Source organism: Salvelinus alpinus, chromosome 17 (genome assembly GCF_045679555.1).
Source record: "Salvelinus alpinus chromosome 17, SLU_Salpinus.1, whole genome shotgun sequence".
NCBI lineage: Eukaryota > Metazoa > Chordata > Actinopteri > Salmoniformes > Salmonidae > Salvelinus > Salvelinus alpinus.
Window position 1 is genome coordinate 54,212,849 of NC_092102.1, and position 19,177 is coordinate 54,232,025.

Here is a 19,177-nt window from a genome sequence, read left to right on the forward strand (position 1 = left end):
CAACACACAGCGCTGAGACACACAACTCTGAGACACACATCTCTGACACCACACATCTCTGACACCACACACCGCTCTGACACCTACACAGGTAAATATTTATAGCCCTAATATTTCCCTAATGAGTGGCCTGATATCTAGCTAATATTTAGCTTCTTCTGCTACACAACTCAAGCGCCTCTCCTTCAGTTGCGCAGTCAGCTATAGGCTAAGGAAGCCCCTCTAACCCTCTTCTGGTGAAATCTCATGAGAAGCTATAGGACAGGTATTTTCTAGTATATTTTATATTAGGCCCAATAGGCTTTTCATTGGAGAGAGGCAGGCTTGCTCTTGGTAATGGCTGAATGTAAAATAGGCCTGGGCCAAAGAACTGTTGGGGGAAGCTGCAGAGAGAGTGCATCACTTGCCAGGGATGATAACATTGTTGCGCTGATGACAGACAGCGATGATAACATTGTTGCGCTGATGACAGAAACGCCCTGACCCGGCGAACGGTCTGTGTCACCACTGCATTAATATTCCTACAGCGTGCAGTAGGATGCTTTGAGCAGTTGACTGACAGGTGTAGGATACTGGAGAATTATCAACTTTCCTCTTGTGTGGATGCTCGCCAATGATTTCTAGTTATGTATAATTTATCGTTCTAGTTACGGTCCTTGATGTGGACGGCCCTTAACCACTGAATTGGTAAATGCTGCCCTCTAGTGGATAACATGAATGTGGTATGAACGACAGCAGTAGTGGTCAACCACGGGTTGATCTGACAGAAGTTACTACTGCAACGTTGACAGCCTACTAAAGACAAATGTAATATTCTCTGCTATTTTCTTTAATGATCATTTTGGAGGGTTACATGTTTTTTTTTCAAAGGCTCGGGGAGGGACGAGCCAGCTGGTCCTGGAGAGAGACTGGAAGGACCTAGCCAGCTGGTCATAGAGAGAGACTGGAAGGACCTAGCCAGCTGGTCATAGAGAGAGACTGGAAGGGCCTAGCCAGCTGGTCCTGGAGAGAGACTGGGAGGGCCTAGCCAGCTGGTCCTGGAGAGAGACTGGAAGGGCCTAGCCAGCTGGTACTGAAGAGAGACTGGGCGGGTCTAGCCAGCAGGTTCTGGATAGAGACAGGGAGGGCCTAGCCAGCTGGTCCTAGAGAGAGACTGGGAGGACCTAGCCAGCTGGTCCTGGAGAGAGACTGGGAGGGCCTAGCCAGCTGGTACTGGAGAGAGACAGGGAGGGCCTAGCCAGCTGGTCCTAAACAGAGACTGGGAGGACCTAGCCAGCTGGTCCTAGAGAGAGACTGGGAGGACCTAGCCAGCTGGTCCTGGAGAGAGACTGGGAGGGCCTAGCCAGCTGGTACTGGAGAGAGACAGGGAGGGCCTAGCCAGCTGGTCCTAGAGAGAGACTGGGAGGGCCTAGCCAGCTGGTCATAGAGAGAGACTGGAAGGGCCTAGCCAGCTGGTCCTGGAGAGAGACTGGGAGGGCCTAGCCAGCTGGTCCTAGAGAGAGACTGGAAGGGCCTAGCCAGCTGGTACTGAAGAGAGACTCGGCGGGTCTAGCCAGCAGGTTCTGGATAGAGACAGGGAGGGCCTAGCCAGCTGGTCCTAGAGAGAGACTGCGAGGGCCTAGCCAGCTGGTCCTGGAGAGAGACTGGGAGGGCCTAGCCAGCTGGTCCTAGAGAGAGACTGGGAGGACCTAGCAAGCTGGTCCTATAGAGAGACTGGGAGGGCCTAGCCAGCTGGTCCTGGAGAGAGACTGGGAGGGCCTAGCCAGCTGGTCCTAGAGAGAGACTGAGAGGACCTAGCCAGCTGGTCCTGGAGAGAGACTGGGAGGGCCTAGCCAGCTGGTCATAGAGAGAGACTGGAAGGGCCTAGCCAGCTGGTCCTGGAGAGAGACTGGGAGGGCCTAGCCAGCTGGTCCTGGAGAGAGACTGGAAGGGCCTAGCCAGCTGGTACTGAAGAGAGACTGGGCGGGTCTAGCCAGCAGGTTCTGGATAGAGACAGGGAGGGCCTAGCCAGCTGGTCCTAGAGAGAGACTGGGAGGACCTAGCCAGCTGGTCCTAGAGAGAGACTGGGAGGACCTAGCCAGCTGGTCCTGGAGAGAGACTGGGAGGGCCTAGCCAGCTGGTACTGGAGAGAGACAGGGAGGGCCTAGCCAGCTGGTCCTAAACAGAGACTGGGAGGACCTAGCCAGCTGGTCCTAGAGAGAGACTGGGAGGACCTAGCCAGCTGGTCCTGGAGAGAGACTGGGAGGGCCTAGCCAGCTGGTACTGGAGAGAGACAGGGAGGGCCTAGCCAGCTGGTCCTAGAGAGAGACTGGGAGGGCCTAGCCAGCTGGTCATAGAGAGAGACTGGAAGGGCCTAGCCAGCTGGTCCTGGAGAGAGACTGGGAGGGCCTAGCCAGCTGGTCCTAGAGAGAGACTGGAAGGGCCTAGCCAGCTGGTACTGAAGAGAGACTCGGCGGGTCTAGCCAGCAGGTTCTGGATAGAGACAGGGAGGGCCTAGCCAGCTGGTCCTAGAGAGAGACTGCGAGGGCCTAGCCAGCTGGTCCTGGAGAGAGACTGGGAGGGCCTAGCCAGCTGGTCCTAGAGAGAGACTGGGAGGACCTAGCCAGCTGGTCCTATAGAGAGACTGGGAGGGCCTAGCCAGCTGGTCCTGGAGAGAGACTGGGAGGGCCTAGCCAGCTGGTCCTAGAGAGAGACTGGGAGGGCCTAGCCAGCTGGTCCTAGAGAGAGACTGGGAGGTCCTAGCCAGCTGGTCATAGAGAGAGACTGGGAGGGCCTAGCCAGCTGGTACTGGAGAGAGACAGGGAGAGCCAGCTGGACATAGAGAGAGACTGGGAGGGCCTAGCCAGCTGGTCATAGAGAGAGACTGGGAGGGCCTAGCCAGCTGGTCCTAGAGAGAGACTGGGAGGGCCTAGCCAGCTGGTCATAGAGAGAGACTGGGAGGGCCTAGCCAGCTGGTCCTAGAGAGAGACAGGGAGGGCCTAGCCAGCTGGTACTGGAGAGAGACTGGGAGGGCCTAGCCAGCTGGTCCTAAAGAGAGACAGGGAGGGCCTAGCCAGCAGGTTCTGGATAGAGACTGGGAGGGCCTAGCCAGCTGGTCCTAGAGAGAGACTGGGAGGGCCTAGCCAGCTGGTCCTAGAGAGAGACTGGGAGGACCTAGCCAGCTGGACATAGAGAGAGACTGGGAGGGCCTAGCCAGCTGGTACTGAAGAGAGACTGGGAGGGTCTAGCCAGCTGGTCCTAGAGAGAGACTGGGAGGGCCTAGCCAGCTGGACATAGAGAGAGACTGGGAGGGCCTAGCCAGCTGGTACTGAAGAGAGACTGGGAGGGTCTAGCCAGCTGGTCCTAGAGAGAGACTGGGAGGGCCTAGCCAGCTGGTCCTGGAGAGAGACTGGGAGGGCCTAGCCAGCTGGACATAGAGAGAGACTGGGAGGGCCTAGCCAGCTGGTCCTAGAGAGAGACTGGAAGGGCCTAGCCAGCTGGACCTGGAGAGAGACTGGGAGGGCCTAGCCAGCTGGTCCTAGAGAGAGACTGGAAGGGCCTAGCCAGCTGGTACTGAAGAGAGACTGGGCGGGTCTAGCCAGCAGGTTCTGGATAGAGACTTTGAGGGCCTAGCCAGCTGGTCCTAGAGAGAGACTGGGAGGGCCTAGCCAGCTGGTCCTAGAGAGAGACTGGGAGGACCTAGCCAGCTGGTACTGGAGAGAGACAGGGAGGGCCTAGCCAGCTGGTCCTAGAGAGAGACTGGGAGGACCTAGCCAGCTGGTCCTAGAGAGAGACTGGGAGGACCTAGCCAGCTGGTCCTGGAGAGAGACTGGGAGGGCCTAGCCAGCTGGTACTGGAGAGAGACAGGGAGGGCCTAGCCAGCTGGTCCTAGAGAGAGACTGCGAGGGCCTAGCCAGCTGGTCCTAGAGAGAGACTGGGAGGGCCTAGCCAGCTGGTCATAGAGAGAGACTGGGAGGGCCTAGCCAGCTGGTACTGGAGAGAGACAGGAAGGGCCTAGCCAGCTGGACCTGGAGAGAGACTGGGAGGGCCTAGCCAGCTGGTCCTAGAGAGAGACTGGAAGGGCCTAGCCAGCTGGTACTGAAGAGAGACTGGGCGGGTCTAGCCAGCAGGTTCTGGATAGAGACTTTGAGGGCCTAGCCAGCTGGTCCTAGAGAGAGACTGGGAGGGCCTAGCCAGCTGGTCCTAGAGAGAGACTGGGAGGACCTAGCCAGCTGGTACTGGAGAGAGACAGGGAGGGCCTAGCCAGCTGGTCCTAGAGAGAGACTGGGAGGACCTAGCCAGCTGGTCCTAGAGAGAGACTGGGAGGACCTAGCCAGCTGGTCCTGGAGAGAGACTGGGAGGGCCTAGCCAGCTGGTACTGGAGAGAGACAGGGAGGGCCTAGCCAGCTGGTCCTAGAGAGAGACTGCGAGGGCCTAGCCAGCTGGTCCTGGAGAGAGACTGGGAGGGCCTAGCAAGCTGGTCCTAGAGAGAGACTGGGAGGACCTAGCCAGCTGGTCCTAGAGAGAGACTGGGAGGGCCTAGCCAGCTGGTCCTAGAGAGAGACTGGGAGGGCCTAGCCAGCTGGTCATAGAGAGAGACTGGGAGGGCCTAGCCAGCTGGTACTGGAGAGAGACAGGGAGAGCCAGCTGGACATAGAGAGAGACTGGGATGGCCTAGCCAGCTGGTCATAGAGAGAGACTGGGAGGGCCTAGCCAGCTGGTCCTAGAGAGAGACTGGGAGGGCCTAGCCAGCTGGTCATAGAGAGAGACTGGGAGGGCCTAGCCAGCTGGTCCTAGAGAGAGACAGGGAGGGCCTAGCCAGCTGGTACTGGAGAGAGACTGGGAGGGCCTAGCCAGCTGGTCCTAGAGAGAGACAGGGAGGGCCTAGCCAGCAGGTTCTGGATAGAGACTGGGAGGGCCTAGCCAGCTGGTCCTAGAGAGAGACTGGGAGGGCCTAGCCAGCTGGTCCTAGAGAGAGACTGGGAGGACCTAGCCAGCTGGTACTGAAGAGAGACTGGGAGGGTCTAGCCAGCTGGTCCTAGAGAGAGACTGGGAGGGCCTAGCCAGCTGGTACTGAAGAGAGACTGGGAGGGTCTAGCCAGCTGGTCCTAGAGAGAGACTGGGAGGGCCTAGCCAGCTGGTCCTGGAGAGAGACTGGGAGGGCCTAGCCAGCTGGACATAGAGAGAGACTGGGAGGGCCTAGCCAGCTGGTCCTATAAAGAGACTGGAAGGACCTAGCCAGCTGGTCATAGAGAGAGACTGGGAGGGCCTAGCCAGCTGGTCCTAGAGAGAGACTGGGAGGACCTAGCCAGCTGGTCCTAGAGAGAGACTGGGAGGACCTAGCCAGCTGGTCCTAGAGAGAGACTGGGAGGGCCTAGCCAGCTGGTCCTAGAGAGAGACTGGGAGGACCTAGCCAGCTGGTACTGAAGAGAGACTGGGAGGGCCAGCTGGTCCTAGAGAGAGACTGGGAGGGCCTAGCCAGCTGGTCCTAGAGAGAGACTGGGAGGGCCTAGCCAGCTGATCCTAGAGAGAGACTGGGAGGGCCTAGCCAGCTGGTCCTAGAGAGAGACAGGGAGGGCCTAGCCAGCTGGTCCTAGAGAGAGACTGGGAGGGCCTAGCCAGCTGGTCCTAGAGAGAGACAGGGAGGGCCTAGCCAGCTGGTCCTAGAGAGAGACTGGGAGGGCTTAGCCAGCTGGTCCTAGAGAGAGACTGGGAGGGCCTAGCCAGCTGGTCATAGAGGGAGACTGGGAGGGCCTAGCCAGCTGGTCCTAGAGAGAGACTGGGAGGGCCTAGCCAGCTGGTCATAGAGAGAGACTGGGAGGGCCTAGCCAGCTCCTTCTATTCCAGGCTACATTCCTGTCAAACATTCACTCAGAAATTCCACCAATCACATGCTTGCGGAGGGCAGGTTACAGGTCAAGTATGCAGAGAGTAGTATGTGTATGGACTGAGCCCAGCCACAAACCACATGTTTTTAATGTGTGCCTTTGTGTGTTATATCCAATGACTGTATATATGAACGGACAAAGCCATTAATCACGTGTCACCATTCATTCATATGTGACGACTCAAGAGCGCATCGAAGCCAAATGAAGTCAGTTAAGATGGTGTCTCAGGATATATAACATGTGCAGTTTGAGATACTCCAGGAAGTGACGTTGCTAGCTCAGTGCTGCCCCCTCTCATTGAGTAAATCTAGTTGAAGGCCGACCGGGGTACTGCAGGTTGACATTCGCAACTAAATTATCTTTATAACTTCTTGAGTGTATGATTTAAAACGCATTGGCTCAAAGACATACATCTGGTGTGTCGACTGTCAAGGGTTTGAGTATCAAGAGTTTAAAGTACTTAAGTAAAAATTCTTTAAATTACTACATAAGTAGTTTTTGGAGGGTTTCTGTAATGTATTGTATATTTCACTCTAACACACACTACTGACTCTAGCTGTCGTCTGGTCAATGCCCACTCATGTTCTATGTCTGTGAAGAGGATTTATAGAACACAGAGTCCATATTGTGTTAATGTATCTGTGTCTTTGGCACTGTGTTAATGTATCTGTGTCTATGGCACTGTGTTAATGTATCTGTGTCTTTGGCACTGTGTTAATGTATCTGTGTCTTTGGCACTGTGTTAATGTATCTGTGTCTTTGGCACTGTGTTAATGTATCTGTGTCTTTGGCACTGTGTTAATTTATCTGGAACTGTTTCAGGACGTGTGTTGTTGTAGACAGGGCTTGTGTTGTTATTGACAGGACTTGTGTTGTTATTGTTGACCTGAGTTGTGTTGTTGTTGACAGGACGTGTATTGTTGTTGACAGAACGTGGGTTGTTGTTGACAGGACGTGTGTTGTTGTTGACAGGACATGTGTTGTTGTTGACATGACGTGTGTTGTTGTTGACATGACGTGTGTTGTTGTTGACAGGACGTGTGTTGTTGTTGACAGGACGTGTGTTGTTGTTGACATGACGTGTGTTGTTGTTGACATGACGTGTATTGTTGTTGACAGGACGTGTGTTGTTGTTGACAGGACGTGTGTTGTTGTTGACATGACGTGTATTGTTGTTGACATGACGTGTGTTGTTGTTGACAGGACGTGTGTTGTTGTTGACATGACGTGTGTTGTTGTTGACATGACGTGTATTGTTGTTGACAGGACGTGTGTTGTTGTTGACATGACGTGTGTTGTTGTTGACAGGACGTGTGTTGTTGTTGACAGGACGTGTGTTGTTGTTGACAGGACGTGTGTTGTTGTTGGCATGACGTGTGTTGTTGTTGACAGGACGTGTGTTGTTGTTGACATGACGTGTGTTGTTGTTGACATGACGTGTATTGTTGTTGACAGGACGTGTGTTGTTGTTGACAGGACGTGTGTTGTTGTTGACATGACGTGTGTTGTTGTTGTTGACAGGACTCGTGTTGTTGTTGACATGACTCGTGTTGTTGTTGACAGAACGTGTGTTGTTATTGACAGGACGTGGGTTGTTGTTGACATGACGTGTGTTGTTGTTGACAGGACATGTGTTGTTGTTGACATGACGTGTGTTGTTGTTGTTGACATGACGTGTGTTGTTGTTGACATGACGTGTGTTGTTGTTGACAGGACGTGTGTTGTTGTTGACAGGACGTGTGTTGTTGTTGACAGGACGTGTGTTGTTGTTGACATGACGTGTGTTGTTGTTGTTGACAGGACTCGTGTTGTTGTTGACAGAACGTGTGTTGTTATTGACAGGATGTGGGTTGTTGTTGACATGACGTGTGTTGTTGTTGACAGGACATGTGTTGTTGTTGACATGACGTGTGTTGTTGTTGACATGACGTGTGTTGTTGTTGACAGAACGTGGGTTGTTGTTGACATGACGTGTGTTGTTGTTGACAGGACGTGTGTTGTTGTTGACAAGACTTTCGTTGTTGTTGACAGGGTGTGTTGTTGTTGACAGGGTGTGTTGTTGTTGACAGGACGTGTTGTTATTGACAGGACGTGTGTTGTTGTTGACAGGACGTGTGTTGTTGTTGAAAGGGTGTGTTGTTGTTGACAGGACGTGTGTTGTTGTTGACAGGACGTGTGTTGTTGTTGACAAGACTTTCGTTGTTGTTGACAGGGTGTGTTGTTGTTGACAGGACGTGTGTTGTTGTTGACAGGGTGTGTTGTTGTTGACAGGATGTGTGTTGTTGTTGACAGGGTGTGTTGTTGTTGACAGGACGTGTGTTGTTGTTGAAAGGGTGTGTTGTTGTTGACAGGACGTGTGTTGTTGTTGACAGGACGTGTGCCCATGAGGTCGTTGCTGTTGGTGCTCCTGCTCATTGGCATCCAGGCTGTACTGAACATGGACGGGGCCCTGGGCCCGGTGGCTGCCAATCACAGTGCAGAACAACACACAGCAGCCAATGGCAGAGCAGAACAGCAGCGGACGGCCCGCCTGTCAGTGTCACCTCAGCAGGAGCAGCCAGCAGCAGACAGGGAGACTCAGCAGAGACCCAGCCGGACCAGACAGGCCCACAGACCAGCCTCTCTACCCCAGGACAGGAGCTCTTCCCTGGGCCACTCTGAGACAGACTCCTCCTCTACCCCCTCCGTCCCGGAGGTGGACCCCAAACTGTTCAGCAAGCGGAAGTACCGCACCTCACCGCGCGTCGTCTTCAGTGACGTACCCCCGTCTCACCACACCCTTGGGGGGGAGACAGGGGATGAGGAGGAGGGGGTGGGGGATGGGGGAGTGAGGGTGAGGCGGAGAGCGGGGGGGCAGCCCATGCACCGGGGGGAATACTCCGTGTGTGACAGCGTCAGCGTGTGGTTGGGGAACCTGACCAAGGCCACGGACATCGCCGGCAACGAGGTGGAGGTTCTACCAGAGGTGAAGATAGACAACGTCCGCAAGAGACAGTTCTTCTACGAGACCACCTGCCGCGTGGCCACACCCCTGGGGGGCGGAGCTGGGGGAGGGGCCAGTTCTAAAGCAGGGTGTCGCGGCATCGACAGCCGGCACTGGAACTCCTACTGCACCAACACACACACGTTCGTGCGTGCGCTCACCAAGTTCAAGGAGCAGACGGCGTGGAGGCTGATACGCATCAACGCAGCGTGTGTGTGTGTCCTCAGCCGCAAGTCCTGGAGGCACTGACCTCTCACCCCTAGGACGATGGACCCATATATACACACACACACACAAACAAACACCGATTGCACAGTCTGACACGTAAACAACCTTGAAACAGCCACTACAGATGTATTGTAGTGTTAGACTCCCCTCCCACACACAGGCACACTCCCACACACAGACACACTCCCACACACAGACACACTCCCACACACAGACACACTCCCACACACAGACACACTCCCACACACAGACACACTCCCACACACAGACACACTCCCACAGACAGACACACTCCCACACACAGACACACTCCCACACACAGACACACTCCCACACACAGACACACTCCCACACACAGACACACTCCCACACACAGGCACACTCCACACACAGACACACTCCCACACACAGACAGACTCCCACACACAGACACACTCCCACACACAGACAGACTCCCACACACAGGCACACTCCCACACACAGACACACTCCCACACACAGACACACTCCCACACACAGACACACTCCCACACACAGACACACTCCCACAGACAGACACACTCCCACACACAGACACACTCCCACACACAGACACACTCCCACACACAGACACACTCCCACACACAGACACACTCCCACACACAGGCACACTCCACACACAGACACACTCCCACACACAGACAGACTCCCACACACAGACACACTCCCACACACAGACAGACTCCCACACACAGGCACACTCCCACACACAGACACACTCCCACACACAGACACACTCCCACACACAGACACACTCCCACACACAGACACACTCCCACACACAGACACACTCCCACACACACACTCACCTGTATCCGACCAGCCCCTTCCCCTCTCCCTACCCTCCTACCTCAGTCAGATTTCTGGTTCTTCTAACTTATGAGAACTGCATGTCATATTTATAGTTTATACAGTCGAATATATATTAAATAAGTGTATATATATACAGTGGCTTCAGAAACTATTCAGACCCCATGACTTTTTCAACAGAAAATAAATTGCTCATCAAACTACACACAATACCCCATAATGACAAAGTGAAAACAGGTTTGTAGACATTTTTTCAAATGTATTAAAATACACAACAGAAATACCTTATTTACATAAGTATTCATACCCTTTGTTACGAGACTCGAAATTGAACCACCAAAGACTCTTCCTAGAGCTGGCCGCCCTGAGCAATCAGGAAAGAAGGGCCTTGGTCAGGGAGGTGACCAAGAACCCGATGGTCACTCTGACAGAGCTCTAGAGTTCCACATGTGGAGATGGGAGAACCTTCCAGAAGGACAACCATCTCCGCAGCACTCCACCAATCAGGCCTTTATGGTAGAGTGGCCAGACGGAAGCCAGTCCTCAGTAAAAGGCACATGACAGCCCGCTTGGAGTTTGCCAAAAGGCACCGAAAGACTCAGACCATGAGAGACAAAACTCTCTGGTTTGATGAAACCAAGATTCAACTCTTTGCCCTGAATACCAAAGCGTCATGTCTTGAGGAAACCTGGCACCATCCCTACGGTGAAGCATGGTGGTGGCAGCATCATGCTGTGGGGATGTTCTTCAGTGGCAGGGACTGGGAGACTAGTTAGGATCGAGGGAAAGATGAACGGAGCAAAGTACAGAGAGATCCTTGATGAAAAGCTGCTCCGGAGCACTCAGGACCTCAGACTGGGGCGAAGGTTCACCTTCCAACAGGACAACGACCCTAAACACACAGCCAAGGGTCTGAAAACATATGTAAATGTGATATTTTTTTCTATTTTTTTTTATATACATTAGCAACAATTTCTAAAAACCTATTTTTGCTTTGTCATTAAGGGGGTATTGTGTATAGATTGATGAGGGGGGAAAATTATTTAATACATTTTAGTGTAAGGCTGTAAAGTAACAAAATGTGGAAAAAGTCAAGGGGTCTGAATACCATCCGAAGGCACTGTACATCATGAATTCAACTTTTTGTTGTTGTTGATGATGATGCTGTTATTTATTAAACACTTCAGTACATGCCTGTCTCCCGTCTCCTGTCTCCTGTCTCCTGCCTCCTGTCTCCTGTCTCCTGTCTCCTGTCTCCTGCCTCCTGTCTCCTGTCTCCTGTCTCCTGTCTCCTGCCTCCTGTCTCCTTTCTCCCGTCTCCAGTCTCCTTTCTCCCGTCTCCAATCTCCCGCCTCCTGTCTCCTTTCTCCTTTCTCCTTTCTCCTGCCTCCTGTCTCCTGCCTCCTGTCTCCTGTCTCCTGTCTCCTGCCTCCTGCCTCCTGTCTCCTGCCTCCTGCCTCCTGTCTCCTGTCACATGGTTGGGGGATACGGATGATCTCTATTAATACCATGTGTGTGCATGCGTGCGTGTCAGAGAGGTGGAATCTCACCCTGGCCGTGTTGACCCAGCATAATACACCTTCCAGGAGAGATCACCAAGCTGCTCCTAGAACACCGGTATACCTGTCACCTTGGAGACCTTGGAGCACTGGGGTGAACGGAGCCTTCCGGAATGGTGTTGGGAATGACGTAATGTCAGAGCTATCACTGGTGGTCAGCGAGTCTTCACAGAGGAAGAAGGGGAGGAGCATCCACCTCAGTGAATTTCATAAAAGTTAAAATAGTGAAACATTAAAAAAATATATCCTTTTTAGATAAAACTATACTAAATATATTCACGTCACCAAATAATGTATTAAAACAGACTGTTTCGTAATGGAAGTCTACAGTAGCCTCAACAGCGCTCTGTAGGGTAGCACCGTGGTGTAGCCGGAGGACAGCTAGCTTCCATCCTCCTCCGGGTACATTGACTTCAATAACAAACGTAGGAGGCTCATCCCGTTCCATAGACTAACACAGTAATTATGACAACTTCATAAACTCCAACCACTCAGAGTTTTTGCAGCATGAACATATATGTTGTTCACCCAATCAAAGGATCAGATTTTGAATCTAGTACTAATCAGGGGTGTTTTCATTCCGCCGATTCTGTTGCAGACCCTTTTTTTCAATTTTCTCCTAAAATGACATACCCAAATCCAACTGCCTGTAGCTCAGGACTTGAAGTAAGGATATGTATATTATTGAAATGATTTGAAAGGAAGCACTTTGAAGTTTGTGGAAATGTGAAATTAATGTAGGAGAATTAAACACATTATATCTGGTAAAAGATAATACATAGAAGAAAAAAAAACAGGTTATTTTTATCATGTATATAAACCTATCATGTAGTATCTAAACCTATCATGTATATAAACCTATCATGTAGTATCTAAACCTATCATGTAGTATCTAAACCTATCATGTAGTATCTAACCCTATCATGTAGTATCTACACCTATCATGTAGTATCTAAACCTATCATGTAGTATCTAAACATATCATGTAGTATCTAAACCTATCATGTATATAAACCTATCATGTAGTATCTAAACCTATCATGTAGTATCTAAACCTATCATGTAGTGTCTACACCTATCATGTAGTATCTAAACCTATCATGTAGTATCTAAACCTATCATGTATCTAAACCTATCATGTAGTATCTAAACCTATCATGTATATAAACCTATCATGTAGTATCTAAACCTATCATGTAGTATCTAAACCTATCATGTAGTATCTAAACATATCATGTAGTATCTAAACCTATCATGTATCTAAACCTATCATGTAGTATCTAAACCTATCATGTATATAAACCTATCATGTAGTATCTACACCTATCATGTAGTATCTAAACCTATCATGTAGTATCTAAACATATCATGTAGAATCTAAACCTATCATGTAGTATCTAAACCTATCATGTATCTAAACCTATCATGTAGTATCTAAACCTATCATGTAGTATCTAAACCTATCATGTATCTAAACCTATCATGTAGTATCTAAACCTATCATGTAGTATCTAAACCTATCATGTATCTAAACCTATCATGTAGTATCTAAACCTATCATGTATCTAAACCTATCATGTAGTATCTAAACCTATCATGTATCTAAACCTATCATGTAGTGTCTAAACCTATCATGTAGTATCTAAACCTATCATGTATCTAAACCTATCATGTAGTATCTAAACCTATCATGTATCTAAACCTATCATGTAGTGTCTAAACCTATCGATGGTACATTGAGCTGGGTGAATGGAATATGATTGACAGTGATCCAATATGCCGTAAAAGAAATAAGGCCATGGTCATTAAAAAAATGTGTCCATCCTAATCTTGAGCGGCACCACTGGAGGGATGAAGTCACAACTTACATCTGGAAACTGGATACCGGGGGAGTATGAGGGAGGAAAAAGGGAGAAGAGTTGTGAGTATCGGAGGACAATAGAATGAGAGAGGGAAAGTGGGGTTGAGAACACAAGGGGAGTGTAGAGTGAGTGAGGAGGTAGAGAGAGAGAAGGAGAGAGGGGAGGAGGGGGTAAGTAAAGGGGGAGGATAGAGAGGTGGTAGAGAGAGAGAGAGAGAGAGTATGATGGGTTGGTATGGAGACAGAGAGAGAGAGAGAGAGAGAGGGAGAGAGATAATTTGTAAATACATCCCATATTTATGTTTATTTATTTTTTGTATGTTTTGTACTAATATGACATTTGAAATGTTTTTATTATTTTGGAACTTCTGTGTAATGTTTACTGTACATTTTTTGTGTTATTTTCACTTTTGTTTATTTTCTACTTCACTTGCTTTGGAAATGTTAACATATGTTTCCCATGCCATTAAAACCCTTAATATGAATTGAGAGAGAGCGAGAGAGAGAGATCATCTTTTGGCAGCAGTACTGTAGACTACTTTATAACTGACCTTAACCCGGAGTCTCTTAGAGCGTTCACAGTCAGCCCTCTGACATGCCTATCAGACCACAGCAAAATCACAGTCTACTTGAACAGAGCAATACTTAATCATGAGGCATGAAAGCCAAAGGAACTGAGTAATATTAAGAAATGCTATAGATGGAATGAAAATTGTTTGGAAACCTACCAAAAAACAATTAGGCAACAACAAATTCAATCCCTTTTAGACAACTTCCTGGATAAAACCTTTCACTGTAATAGTGAACGTGTTTTTTAAATATATTTTTTATTTAACCAGGTAGGCCAGTTGAGAACAAGTTCTCATTTACAACTGCGACCTGGCCAAGATAAAGCAAAGCAGTGTGACACAAACAACAACACAGAGTTACACATGGAATAAACAAACATACAATCAATAATACAGTAGAAAAGTCTATATACAGTGTGAGCAAATGAGGTGAGATAAGAGAGGTAAGGCAATAAATAGGCCGTAGTGGCGAAGTAATTACAATATAGCAATTAACACTGGAGTGATAGGTGTGCAGAAGATGAATGTGCAAGTAGAGATACTGGATTGCAAAGGAGCAAGATAAATAAATAAATACAGTATGGGAATGAGGTAGTTGGATAGGCTATTTACAGATGGGCTATGTACAGGTGCAGTGAACTGTAAGCTGCTCTGACAGCTGATGCTTAAAGCTAGTGAGGGAGGTAAGAGTCTCCAGCTTCAGAGATTTTTGCAGTTCGTTCCAGTCATTGGCAGCAGAGAACTGGAAGGAGAGGCGGCCAAAGGAGGTGTTGGCTTTGGGGGTGACCAGTGAGATATACCTGCTGGGTGCTACGGGTGGGTGCTGCTGTGGTGACCAGTGAGCTGAGATAAGGCAGGGCTTTACCTAGAAGAGACTTGTAGATGACCTGGAGCCAGTGGGTTTGGCGACAAGTATGAAGCGAGGGCCAGCCAACGAGAGTATGCAGGTCTTTGGTGACAAAACGGATGGCACTGTGATAGACTGCATCCAATTTGTTGAGTAGAGTGTTGGAGGCTATTTTGTATTTGACATCGCCGAAGTCGAGGATCGGTAGGATGGTCAGTTTTATGAGGGTATGTTTGGCAACATGAGTGAAGGATGCTTTGTTGCGAAAACTTGTGTAAACTTGGCAGTAGAAAATCCTAACAAATACATTTCCTGGACAAAATGTTCCACTGTAGTAGTGAAGGTGTAAACTTGGCAGTAGAAAACCTAAACAGTATATTTACAGTATACAACAATGAAAATGGTTTGATGAAGAATGCAAAAATCTAAGAAAGAAATTGAGAAACCTATCCAACCAAAAACATAGAGACTCGGAAAACCGGAGTCTACGCCTTCACTATGGTGAATCACTAAAACAATACAGAAATACGGAAAAAGAAGGAACAGCACGTCAGAAACCAGCTCAATGTAATTGAAGAATCCATATAATCTAACCACTTCTGGGAACATTGTAAAACACTAAACAAACAACAACACAAAGAATGATCTATCCAAAATGGAGATGTATGGGTAAACCACTTCTCCAGTCTTTTTGGCTCTATAACAAAGAACACAAAGCAAAAACATAAACATGATCAAATACAAATATTAGAATCAACTATTAAAGACTACCAGAACCAACTGGATTCTCCAATTACATTGAATGAACTACAGGAAAAAATACAAACCCTCCAACCCAAAAAGGCCTGTGGTGTTGATGGTATCCTCAATGAAAATATCAAATATACAGACAACAAATTCCAATTGGCTATACTAAAACTCTTTAGCATCATCCTTGGCTCTGGCATCTTCCCCAATATTTGGAACCAAGGACTGATCACCCCAATCCACAAAAGTGAAGACAAATTTGACCCCAATAACTACCGTGGGATATGCATCAACAGCAACCTTGGGAAAATCCTCTGCATTATCATTACCAGTAGACTCGTACATTTCCTCAGTGAAAACAATGTACTGAGCAAATGTCAAATTGGCTTTTTACCAAATTATCGACAGACCACGTATTCACCCTGCACACCCTAATTGACATACAAATAAACCAAAACAAAGGCAAAGTCTTCTAATGCTTTATTGATTTGAAGAAAGCCCTTGACTCAATTTGGCATGAAGGTCTGCTATACAAATTTATGGAAAGTGGTGTTGTGGGAAAAACATACGACTTTATAAAATCCATGTACACAAACAACAAGTGTGCGGTTAAAATTGGCAAAAAACACATTTCTTTCCACAGGGCCGTGGGGTGAGACAGGGATGCAACTTAAGCCCCACCCTCTTCAACATATATATCAACGTATTGGCGCGGGCACTAGAACAGTCTGCAGCACCCGGCCTCACCCTACTAGAATCTGAAGTCAAATGTCAACTGTTTGCTGATGATCTGGTGCTTCTGTCCCCAACCAAGGAGGGCCTACAGCAGCACCTAGATCTTCTGCACAGATTCTGTCAGACCTGGGCCCTGACAGTAAATCTCAGTATCTCCAGTTGCCAGGACCACAAATACAACTTGCATCTCGACACCATTGCCCTAGAGCACACAAAACACTATACATACCTTGGGCTAAACATCAGCGCCACAGGAAACTTCCACAAAGCTGTGAACGATCTGAGAGACAAGGCAAGAAGGGCATTCTATGCCATCAAAAGAAACATAAAATTCGACATACCAATAAGGATCGGGCTAAAAATACTTGAATCCGTTATAGAACCCATTGCCCTTTATGGTTGTGAGGTCTGGTGTCCGCTCACCAAACAAGAATTCACAAAATGGGACAAACACCAAATTGAGACTCTGCATGCAGAATTCTGCAAAAATATCCTCAGTGTACAACGTAGAACACCAAATAATGCATGCAGAGCAGAATAAGGCCGATACCCGTTAATGATCAAAATCCAGAAAAGAACCGTTCAATTCTACAACCACCTAAAAGGAAGCGATTCCCTTGCTATTGAGAAAGGTCACCGTAGGCAGACCTGGCTCTCAAGAGAAGACAGGCTATGTGCACACTGCCCACAAAATAAGGTGGAAACTGAGCTGCACTTTCTAACCTCCTGCCAAATGTATGACCATATTAGAGACACATATTTACCTCAGATTACACAGATCCACAAAGAATTCGACAACAAACCCGATTTTGATAAACTCCCATATCTACTGGGTGAAATATCACAGTGTGCCATCACAGCAGCAAGATTTGGGACCTGTTGCCACAAGGACAACCAGGGAAGAACAAACACCATTGTAAATACAACCCATACTTATGTTTATTTATTTTCCCTTTTGTACTTTAACCATTTGTACATCGTTACAACACTGTATATAGACATAATATGACATTTGAAATGTCTTTATTCTTTGGGAACTTTTGTGAGGGTAATGTTTACTGTTAATTTTTTATTGTTTATTTCACTTTTGCATATTATCTACCTCACCTGCTTTGGCAATGTTAGCATATGTTTCCCATGCCAATAAAGCCCCTTGAATAGAATTGAAATTGAGGTAGGTAGGTAGGTAGGTAGGTAGGTAGGTAGGTAGGTAGGTAGGTAGGTAGGTAGGTAGGTAGGTAGGTAGGTAGGTAGGTAGGTAGGTACAGAGGTAGGTACAGAGGTAGGTAGGTACAGAGGTAGGTAGGTACAGAGGTAGGTAGGTACAGAGATAGGTAGGTAGGTAGGTAGGTAGGTAGGTAGGTAGGTAGGTAGGTAGGTAGGTAGGTAGGTAGGTAGGTAGGTACAGAGGTAGGTAGGTACAGAGGTAGGTAGGTACAGAGGTAGATAGGTAGATAGGTAGGTGGGTAGGTAGATAGATAGATAGATAGATAGATAGATAGATAGATAGATAGATAGATAGATAGATAGATAGATAGATAGATAGATAGATAGATAGATAGGTAGGTAGGTAGGTAGGTAGGTAGGTAGGTAGGTAGGTAGGTAGGTAGGTAGGTAGGTAGGTAGGTAGGTAGGTAGGTAGGTAGGTACAGAGGTAGGTAGGTACAGAGGTAGGTAGGTACAGAGGTAGGTAGGTACAGATGTAGGTAGGTACAGAGATAGGTAGGTAGGTAGGTAGGTAGGTAGGTAGGTAGGTAGGTAGGTAGGTAGGTACAGAGGTAGGTAGGTACAGAGGTAGGTAGGTACAGAGGTAGGTAGATAGGTAGATAGGTAGGTAGGTAGGTAGGTAGGTAGGTAGGTAGGTAGGTAGGTAGGTAGGTAGGTAGGTAGGTAGGTAGGTAGGTAGGTAGGTAGGTACAGAGGTAGGTACAGAGGTAGGTAGGTACAGAGGTAGGTAGGTACAGAGGTAGGTAGGTACAGAGGTAGGTAGGTACAGAGATAGGTAGGTAGGTAGGTAGGTAGGTAGGTAGGTAGGTAGGTAGGTAGGTAGGTAGGTAGGTAGGTACAGAGGTAGGTAGTTACAGAGGTAGGTAGGTAGATAGGTAGGTAGGTAGGTAGGTAGGTAGGTAGGTAGGTAGGTAGGTAGGTAGGTAGGTAGGTAGGTAGGTAGGTAGGTAGGTAGGTAGGTAGGTAGGTAGGTAGGTAGGTAGGTACAGAGGTAGGTAGGTACAGAGGTAGGTAGGTAGATAGATAGATAGATAGGTAGGTAGGTAGGTAGGTAGGTAGGTACAGAGGTAGGTAGGTAGGTAGGTAGGTAGGTAGGTAGATAGATAGATAGATAGATAGATAGATAGATAGATAGGTAGGTAGGTAGGTAGGTAGGTAGATAGATAGATAGGTAGGTAGGTAGGTAGGTAGGTAGGTAGGTAGGTAGGTAGGTAGGTAGGTAGGTAGGTAGGTAGGTAGGTAGGTAGGTAGGTAGGTAGGTAGGTAGGTAGGTAGGTAGGTAGGTAGGTAGGGAAAGGACAGAGTGAGAGAGGTCATGAGCAGATGACCTCATGCATTTTTCAGCATGTTCATAAAAAACATAGATTTAGAGTTAGATAAACTTGGATTTTTTGGCAGGGACATATACAGGAATCTACCCTCCACAACATAACATTCACTCCAAAAACTCAAAATCTACAACCTGATTTTGGACGGAATTACGGAATTACCTGGAAGGCCCAAGCTATATAACAAATGCTCTATATGTTTTATCGATCTATTGTTTTCAAACTGAAAACACCATCCAACCTGGAACTGAGTGAGTAATGTTGAGTCTGAAGCTATATTATATTTTCAAAAGCCAAGAAGAAAAATATATTACAATGATATATTTGACTTTATAAGGACTGAACCCTAAGTTAGGCTACCAAGCTTGCTAGGACAA

General features: G+C 48.1%; 1 protein-coding gene across 1 annotated transcript in view; it reads left to right on the forward strand.

The window, feature by feature from the left end:
* LOC139543167 (nerve growth factor-like) overlaps positions 1 to 11,129 on the forward strand; it is a 194,578-nt gene extending 183,449 nt beyond the window's left edge. Inside the window, exon 2 of the mRNA XM_071349417.1 lies at positions 8,240 to 11,129. Within this exon, the coding sequence (XP_071205518.1) occupies positions 8,251 to 9,099 (849 nt within the window). The 5' untranslated portion in view covers positions 8,240 to 8,250 and the 3' untranslated portion in view covers positions 9,100 to 11,129. The remainder of the gene's footprint in view (positions 1 to 8,239) is intronic.
* The last annotated feature ends 8,048 nt before the right edge of the window (positions 11,130 to 19,177 follow it).